We start from the raw sequence: 9,451 nt of genomic DNA on the forward strand, positions 1-9,451 counted from the left end.
CGCACACACAAAAAACCCCTTTAGAAGCCCAGGGTACACGCGGGAATACAGAAGCACCACCTTTACGGAGGAACTTGTTGAGTGCTCTTGATGGATGCACACGTGGAGGTCTTCTGCTGAGCCATTTGTGATGATGAAGATGACAGATATCAAAGGTGCTTTGCTATTAACATTGGAACCAAATGTAAAAAAAATAAATGTAAAAGAAGCCAAATGTTGAAGCTAGCAAGATAATCCTGCTCTCGCCCAGCGCTGGAGCTGATGTTCCTCCAGCTGGAGCTACATATCGACATGTTGAAGTGATGATGATGATGCACCAGCTCTTGTGTTCTTTCTGCTCGCCTGTTTGCTGCGTTACAATCAGGTGTGACCCGATTGCCTTTATTCTTCAAGAGTTTCTATAGACAACCTCTCAACTTTTTGGGCCTGGCGGTGTCTGCACTTTCCTCCTCGGGGGCGTTAACTATCGCCCGCTCCGAGGAAGGATCCCCGGCCCGTTTATTTCTTTCTTTAGCGAGGTTGAGCACACAAAGCCACACCCGCGGGGAACACAAGCTAATGTTGTGCCGTCTGTGTCTTCTCTTGCCCGTGAACTTGTTTTTTCCTGTACGTTTCAGTGAGAATTTCAGTGTTTGAATGTTCGTATTTGGCATAAACATTTTTTTTGTTTTTGTTTCTTTCCAAAGATGTTTACGCTTACTGTTACTATGATTGTTGTAACTATTCCTTTCATCTGGCAACTTTAGAGGCATGTTGTGCACTACAGGGGTGTTTCTGTGTCGGAAAAAAAAGAAAAAGTCTTATGCATACACAGGTATCATGTATATATCAGAGTATGCTCCATGATTGTATGAATGTTAAATTCAAGTGGGATATTTTTGTCAATGAAGAACAATGTAAGATGTTACTGAGGTTTAGTTTTAAAATATAATATTTTTCTAATAGAACAAAAAAAACAAACATTTATCCTGAAGATGAAGCACGATGTCACTGCCTCTATCAGTGTGTATTTATGTTTTATAAACAGTATAAATCACTATCTAGTATATGTATGTTTATAACTTTGGTATAAGAAGGCTGTGGTATTGTTGTTCTCTGTGAGGTCTGTCCCTGAGCTGCTGACGCCATCAAACCATCCTGCAAATGAGGACAAAAAAAAAGATGTTACACACAGTTTACTGAAGGGTTTGTGTTAAATGTTAAAAGTCTCACACACTCGTAACACGTCACATTCTGAATGTGCTCATTCCTGATTCCTGATTGTATTTTTTTTTTTTTTTTCAAAATAAACTATTTCAATCATGCAATGATGCTTTTGTGTTGGTGCTCAGAAGAAGGGCAGACCTCCCGTTTTAATTGTAAATGTTGAATAAGTTCTCTGCCTGTTGCGATGTTGGAGATCCGCCTTTTCCTTAACCTTTAATGCAAATGTGATGAGGATATGTTCAGTTGTGAGAGGAAAAAAAAACGTTTTACGTATTCTTCGGTTCTCATATATTTTGCGGTGCTACGTTTAGTTTACAACAATAACGATTCCACTTGTTCAAGATTGGAGGCTGCTGTCGACACACATCAGCTCACTGTCCCTTGATCTGAATGTGCGAGACAATAACACAGTGAATTTACCGTTTTAACCGCCTGCCGGGTTTCTGTACTGTAACCAATTGTAAGACTTGACCTGTCATCCTGCAGTTTTTGCCTTATATATATATATAGATGTATTTCTCTGAGACTATCCTTTGGTTCAATAATGTTTCTTTCACGAATGGTTTGAAGGACGATGAGATCTATTTTATCAGAACCGCATGCAGCCACATGTACAGAGATGGGACGCTGATTAAGAGTTTTCCTATTTTTCTATGATGACAAGAATGTTGCAATGCATTTCTATTTTTTCACAAGTCCCGTACAATTACTCTGACTCGTTTTTCGTCAAGTTTACTGATGCATAGACACGATGTAGCAAAGCCTACTGTGCTGAGACTTAGTGCTACACATTGAGGGGTGTGATTATATATTGCTTTAAATATCCATTCTCTCCTCACAAGCAACATTTAGTTTTAAGAAAACATGATAGAGGGTTTGTGGCAACTTATCTTAAAAAATATATATTTTTGTGCTGTTCAAAGAAGTTTGCATTCCTTTCACCAATGTTTATGTTATTGTGAAATTTGACTTTGTGAATTAAACATCATTTCCACAATAGACTAAATGAATACTGTTGAAAAAGAACCCGAAAAGGTGTTCTGGTATAAAACTTGTCATTGTTATAATGTGTTATTTTTTTGTATTTGTTTGATCAAATGACATCAAAGTGTAAAAGTTCTCATTATGTTTTCTATTTTCCATCTTCAAAACACAAATGTGTGTTTATTCATGTGTTCTGTTCCTTACTTTCAAATGTCTTCTGAGAACAATCTTTATTTTCTGATTTGTAAATAAACATGAATTAACATAATTAAAAGTGTTTTGCCTTTATTCTATAAGCATAATTATTGTGTGACTCGTTACTGAATATGAATCTAAATGTAAAAGAAAATGTTTAAAAATATTTAACAATATATTGTAGAATTTCCATTACCTGGTCTAGGTTTTATGTTGATCAACGCGATTAAATATAACGTATAAACCAACGGCAGTGGTATTTGTAAACCATGTACATTACCGCGATGAATCTTTCGAGTACAAGATAAATATTCGTCTAGTCTGTGTCGCCATCTAGTGTCCACCTAGAACTATGACGTGGTTTGTTTAATTAAAAAAACAATTGGTAAAATAATAACTTGTGAATTACTGATAGTAAAAAACCTGTTCATTTACGACGTAATTCATTTTAAAACAACGACATTAAACCTTTTAGATTAACCGTGGATTTATTATTATAAATATTATAATAGACTGTTTATAGTAGAAATTTAAAAGACCTGATATATAAACACTTTTTTATTTAGATTTAAATATTTCATTAATTACCTAAAACATACATATACTTTTACATGTGCAGTAATTTGGTAGTTTTAGCCAGATATCTAAACTCCTAAAAAAGGTACTTTTGACACTCTCTACTCCTGTCCTCTAGGTGGCAGTAGAACACTATTCGACTGTATAGCCAAAAACCAAAGAGTAAAAACCTTGCTGGTGACGTCACATTTCATTCGAGTGAACATGGCGTCTGTAACAACAGGTGAGAGCACAAAGGCCCGGGTTGCTTATTCTTATTCGCTGGTTTGTGGTCGTGAACCGAATGTTTCAATGAACGGAGCAGAAGCGTTTTTCCCATGTTTTGTTTCGATTTAGACCCTCGTTGCTGCTGCGACTCGTCGATGGAGAACACGAAGCTAATGCAGATGCTAACACAGCAGCGTTGTTTAATGATACAGATAATGTTCAGGCGGGATGTTTAAAGAAAACACTCGAGGCATCTTTACTGCTTGTTTTATCATATTGTCACGTCGTTTATTTATAATTTCCCTTTTACTAAACGTGTATGTACATTCGTGGTACATAAATGGGTCACATTCCTTTTAATGTTTCTTTTATTTATTTATTTGTCTTTGTTTAGACATGATGGGGTTATAGTTTATAATATGTATGTCCTCTTGATCCTCAACTCAGTAGTTTTTTTTCTGAATCTTATTCTGCATTACCACCCAACACTTGCCCCTAATGTTGTTCAAAAATAGCCTCCAGCTGTTCCTGGCGAGCATGTGGGAAACACTGTGTATGTCTCCGGACAGCCGGTTGAGAACCTAACTATCTGTTGAGCTAACCTTTAGTTTAAATTAAGTCATTGAACTATTATAGAATTCAACATCAAACATGGACATATATATATTTCTTTGTTTCCTCTGGTATCTCGCCGAATCCTTTATCCTTATTTTTTAATGTACAGATTTATGTGCAATGACAGTAGCAGAACTAAAAAAAATATGTAAGTAATAGTTATTTGTAAAGCGCCTTTCTAGACCAGGGTCACAAAGCGCTTTAAGAATCATAATACACAGTTTAAAAAATATACTTAAAAGATCAGGACATGAAGTCCCAGAAACTAGTCTGCACAAATAACATTTTCTTAAGATGTTTCTTGAAGGACTCGGTAGATCATCAAACACAGAGAGAGGAAGATCGTTCCAAAGCTTAGGAGCAACAACCTGGAAGGATTTCTCTCCTCTGGTCCTGAAGAGTGTTCAGGAACCATCATTAGATTCTTCTGATACACAGACCTCAGAGCCCAAGCTGGGGTGTAAGGCTGGATCAGATCACTGATGGAAGGAGGATTCTGACCATTAATAGTTTTGAAAGTAAGAACCAGAATTTTAAATCGATCCTGAAAGAAACTGGCAGCCAGTGAAGGAAGCTGTTGCTTCTACATGTTCATGTAGCAACATCGTAAAGAGAAAGTTGCTTTAGGCAACATGGGGAGATGGAAATTCAAAGAAAATTGTCTGTCCATCCAACATCTTTATGGTTGAAAGTTTTACCAATCAACGTGTACCAGCCAATGTGTATTTTGTGGAAGGCATTTTTCAAAATCAATCTGCATCAATTATAGATATGGTCTATATATACAGAGAAAGAAATGGATATTAATATTAATTTTTGAGACAGCCTTAAATTTAATTTAAAAAAATGTAACTAACTTACTTTAACTTGGTGTCTGTACCCTTTTTCTATTTGATTTCAAAAACTGGCCTTGCAATGAGAATATGCTTTAAAGTTTGATTAACAATCCATCTTTGCACATCAAAATGTTTATTTTTTCTTAGTTCACTCTTGCCTCCTCATTGTTCACCTGGTACTTTTTATTTCTAACATACAATGAGTCCTCTTGAGGGGAAGCATGTCAGCGTGAAGTTTCCATAAACATGTATTGAAATTTCCTAATAAAACCTTCTCTCAAAAGTATGGATTGTTAGTTCAGGTTATTTATTCTACTGGCTTAATTGTTTTGTACCAGTTTATTATTTGAGATTATTTTTTACATAAGACTTTATCTGGATGTTGGATCGAGGACCACAATTACACGACAGTGAAACACAAGGAAAACCTATGAATGCCAGATAATGAAACTACAGTTGCACAGCCGTGCTCATTGGTGCTGGCTAAAGAATCCTCCTAATGTCACCATTTAATACATTTGAACATGTCTCTCTTTCAGCCACGTCAGAGTGGATACAGTTTTTTAAGGATGCAGGCATCCCAGCTAGTCTTGCTGTGACTTATGCAGTCTCCTTCGTGGACAACAGGTAAACTTAACATTGCGAAAAATACTCACACAATCCATTCATGTAGCATTTTTCCTTGTAACTTGTGTGTGTAAATGTTCGGGTCAGAATGTTGTATTTATTAGATGCTCTTTGCAGGATCCAGAAAAATATGCTGATGGATCTCACTAAGGACATCATGATAGATCTTGGTATTACAGTCGTCGGGGACATCATCGCCATTTTAAAACACGCTAAACAAGTTCACCGACAGGTAACCTCAAAACCGTGTTCTGATTTAGAAATGGAGTCTTATAACACTCGTTTCTGCCTCTAGGACATGTGCAAAATGGCCACCGAAGCGATATCTTCAGGTCAAACTAGCGTAAAGGCTGAGCTACGAAGAACCGCCAACACTCGTGAGTATTCCGATCAATAGTTTCTTGAATATCAGCAGCTATTATTAATTAACATCTGAAGATTCAGTCGTGACTAAAGACTATTTCCTGTTCTAGCAGTGATTTAAAGGTTGAGACAGATATTTTCTTTCACTATATTAATTAAAATGTATTTCTCTGCCAGATTTAGTAAGTAGTCGAACACAATACATTTTAATGTTAAATGTTGAATACTGATAAAACTGGTGAAATGTCTGGAATACATATGTGAAATTAAAGGTTTAAAATCAAACCTAATTATCTCCTCAGCTGCCACTCGCATGATTGCCAACGCCTTGAGTCACGATTCACCTCCACCCACTCCAGCCCGTCGCACTGACAACTGTCTCTCCGTCACCGTGTCCAACGTGGCGGCCAGCAAGAGCAGTAAAGCAGGTAAATATCACAGACGGGGTCGTCTTCCACCTGCGGCTGTTTTGATCCCGACGGAACCTTATCTCTCTCCCAGTTATCAGTCAGCCAGCAGACGAGGGAAACGGTTCCTCAGCAGCCAAGGGCCGGCGTGTGACCGCAGAGATGGAAGGCAAGTACATCGTCAACATGCCCAAAGGCACCACAGCGCGCACACGCCGCATCCTTGCCCAGCAGGCCAAAAAAGGTAGGCCTGACCCGGTGGTCTGGGCGCCTCGTCGACAACTTGCCTGAAAAAAATTAGACACGACTAACCCATTGTAGAATAACATAGCAACTACCAACTAAACTTTAATGCTTCATCCCTGTGGTGTTTGTAGCTACTAATGCTTCAGTGTCGCACCTCTTACTGCTCGAGTCCCTCGTCTCACACATGCTAACACCAATAACAACAACACTCTTTCTTATGATCAGCTCTTTGTCTTGTGAAAAGGCAGATATCAGGTTAAGGAAATAAAGAAAACATAAAGTAGAAGAATGTTTCCACTCGTAACCGAAGTGGTTAGCTTGTCGTGTATGAAGTTGAAGGTTCAGTGCCAGCTGCAGATAGGATTGTGGCAGGGGGTCCCTGAGCAAGACGCTTAATCCTGATGGTGCAGTCTACTCCCATCAGTGTGTGTGATTGTGTAACTTGGTGTAAACTTTTTAGGTTTAGGTTTAGATATAACTTTATTGATCCCTCAGGAGGTCCCCTTCGGGAAATAGTTTTTTTCCAAATTATCCACAGCAAATACAGCAATTTTTCATAATAATAATTTTTAATTAATAATTTACCAGTTTCCTACACATCAATATGGTTTCTTTTGATGCAGCCATTGTTTCCAAAAAACAATTGTTTCTCTAATCACTGTGGTTTTCTGGTTGTGTCTTTCCACTCATTTAAGTGTCCTCTCTTTCCTCAGCATCCTTCCTTACGTCGCCGCCTTCTCCCTTTCTCTCTCAAAGTCTGATGTTCATCCACCTCTGCCTGTACTTAACATATTCTTTGTTGTTCTTCCTCTCGCAACCCTTCAGTCGTTTTTTAAAGACAAAAATCTGAGGCGCAATCATTTCAGCTGTTTTTGTGCTTTTTCTCTAGTTTAAAAACATCTTCACGGTGAACTTCTCTAACCCAACTGACTCTCCTGCTGCCGATGAATTTGTGTGGAGAAGCAAACGTGTCATATTGCTTCTGATTCACAGGGTTGAAGCGGACCTCGGTGTTTTCAAGACTGGGTGCCGAGTCAAAGGTCGATACAACAACGAGCAATAACAAGGTGAAGTGTCGTCCCAGTGACTCACAGTCGAGGGACCAGAAACGTATCTTCATCTCTCACTTGCCTCGTGCAGCCGACCGGGGTGTTCAGCCGCCTGGACAAAGCCGGAGCCGTGGAGCTCGTTGCTGAGAACGTCGAGGACGACAGCGACGGCGAAGGATCCGTCCTCCAATACGCCGGCGTCCTCAAGAGATCTCCCGTTCAGAAGAAGGATCCGCCGGTCAAAGCGCCGCCCACCACACTACGACGACTCGGGGGTAAATTCAAGCTACCTCCGGCCAACTCGCCCACCTCCTCCTGCGCCAACGGCCTGACCCCGGCCAAGGTCAGCGTCCTCCAGAGACTGGGCAAAGCCACCACCGCGCAGCAACGGACAGTTCTTCCGCCTGCTGACACGCAGGTCAACCGGGTGACCAGCACCAGGCCCAAAGCCGCGGAGAAACCCACCATAGCCAGTCCTAAAGTGAGCAGCAGCACTGGGCCCGCTGGAGCGGCACGATCGTGGGACAGTCAGGGAGCGAGAATGGACGGTCAGCCTGCAAGTGTGTTCAATAGACTGGGCAGCAGGAAAACCTAACACGGTATCCTCAAAGAAATGTTGTCACTTCCCCCTCTTTTATTTTTTTAAACTAGTGGCTCCTTATTTTTTAAATCTTAAGTCACCCCTCCACAAGGTGTTTCTTTTTTTAATGATATCAGGTAAAACCTTTCACCATTTTAACTTCAGAATGAATGGCATGAGCATGATGTCACAGAGACAGTATGGTGGTCGTTTCCCCCTAAATTTATGTAAAAAGTTTTTCCTAAACCCCCCCCTATAATGAAGTAACTGTGCTACCAGAGATTTAGGTTCATCGTTGTAAGACACTCGGTTTAAAGTGACGTAAGATTTCCGTTTACTATCGATGTTTTGTATTGATGTGACGATCAAGTAAAGCATAGGACCTCTTTAAAAAACGTTTTTTATCACGTTACACTTTTTATAACCAAGTCCAAACCTGCATGAGTAGTTTCTAATTTTCAAATGCAATATTTGGTGGAGTTCTTTGACACGACTGCAGAATATTTTTCTACCACTTTGCCATATTAAGACTTCAAACAAAGGCTGCTGGAACGTTGTTCTGTTCACACCACCTGTAAATACTGACGATGTTGAAACTGTGAGCACATGCAGTTCACTGTTGATGATGGAGCCTGATAAGTGCTTGATAAATTATTAAAAGAACAAAGAGTCCATCACTCTGTCCGTCTTTTCCTGTCACGCGCACTCTGGTCGACTTGTTGAACAACTCGCTACCGGATATCTGACTATATTGGCTTGTGTACTGGCTTGTGAGAAGAAAACACAATAAACATGCAACTTTTTTTTTTTTTTTTAAGAATTTACTTTTGATGTCAATGTGCTATTTTTTTCTATTTTCAAAAGAAAAACTCACCAAATACAAGACAAGTGGTAACAAATGTATTCATCAATTTCCTTTTTTAAATTGTATCTTTATCTTACTTCTGATGTAAACCTTGTACCACAAAACGTTTTAAAGGAAAGAAAAGTGAATGGTTATTTTATTTATTACTCAAATTTTCTTTTATTGTTCATGCATATAATTGTTTTTAAATGTGAGTTTTTTCAACTTTTTCATTTGTTGACTGCTGTAGAAGTCCTTTGCTGACATTCTTCCAGTCATATTTTCTTGGGAATCTTCAAAATATTGTGACATCATTACGATAAGATTGTGCATTTAGTCTTCCTATATGTGGCTTAAAAACCAAGTTTCAATGTGCTGAAAGTTTAAAAAAAAAAAAGCTTAATTGGGATTTTAAAATCTAAATAACTTTGCAAAGTCAAAGTGGTTCTGATCATGTTAGTACATCCAGAGTTTCCTGGTGAGAGGGAAGTCAATGTAAACCCAGGAATAGTTGAATACTTGGAGGAAAACAATATCTCTTTCCTCAAATACTTGTCGAGTCTCTTTATTGACACCACCTGTCATTACTGTCTTTCTCCTGCAGAGGTCGCTGCTCTACTCGTGAAGCCTCCCATTGTCTCTTATTATAAAACCTCATCGGCTCAAGTCTTTTTAATCTTCTCCTGAGTATCTGACGGTTGAAGAGGTTATGGATT

At 38.9% G+C, this 9,451-nt stretch overlaps 1 protein-coding gene across 2 annotated transcripts; it reads left to right on the plus strand.

Annotated features, from left to right (window-relative positions):
* Window positions 1-3,149: 3,149 nt before the first annotated feature.
* Window positions 3,150-8,731, plus strand: c7h19orf47 (chromosome 7 C19orf47 homolog). Of its 2 annotated transcripts, none has more exons than XM_087796285.1 (8): window positions 3,150-3,184; window positions 5,159-5,246; window positions 5,364-5,478; window positions 5,542-5,623; window positions 5,912-6,037; window positions 6,111-6,185; window positions 7,256-7,329; window positions 7,403-8,731. In XM_087796285.1, the coding sequence occupies exons 1-8, from the start codon at window positions 3,166-3,168 to the stop codon at window positions 7,904-7,906; spliced, it is 1,083 nt and encodes a 360-aa protein (XP_087652411.1). In that variant the 5' UTR covers window positions 3,150-3,165; the 3' UTR covers window positions 7,907-8,731. The 2 variants fall into 2 exon arrangements, with proteins under 2 accessions (XP_087652411.1, XP_087652410.1); XM_087796284.1 differs by having other exon boundaries at window positions 6,111-6,260; window positions 7,403-8,730.
* The last annotated feature ends 720 nt before the right edge of the window (window positions 8,732-9,451 follow it).

The sequence above is a fragment of the Callionymus lyra genome, chromosome 7 (genome assembly GCF_982586985.1).
Source record: "Callionymus lyra chromosome 7, fCalLyr1.hap1.1, whole genome shotgun sequence".
Classification (NCBI taxonomy): domain Eukaryota; kingdom Metazoa; phylum Chordata; class Actinopteri; order Syngnathiformes; family Callionymidae; genus Callionymus; species Callionymus lyra.

Bases quoted from the DNA above. Each gene is read 5' to 3' on its own strand.
- c7h19orf47 (XM_087796284.1), top strand. The intron at 5,247-5,363 runs GTAAACTTAACA...TGCTCTTTGCAG, and splicing joins GTCTCCTTCGTGGACAACAG to GATCCAGAAAAATATGCTGA. The intron at 7,330-7,402 runs GTGAAGTGTCGT...TGCCTCGTGCAG, and splicing joins CAACAACGAGCAATAACAAG to CCGACCGGGGTGTTCAGCCG.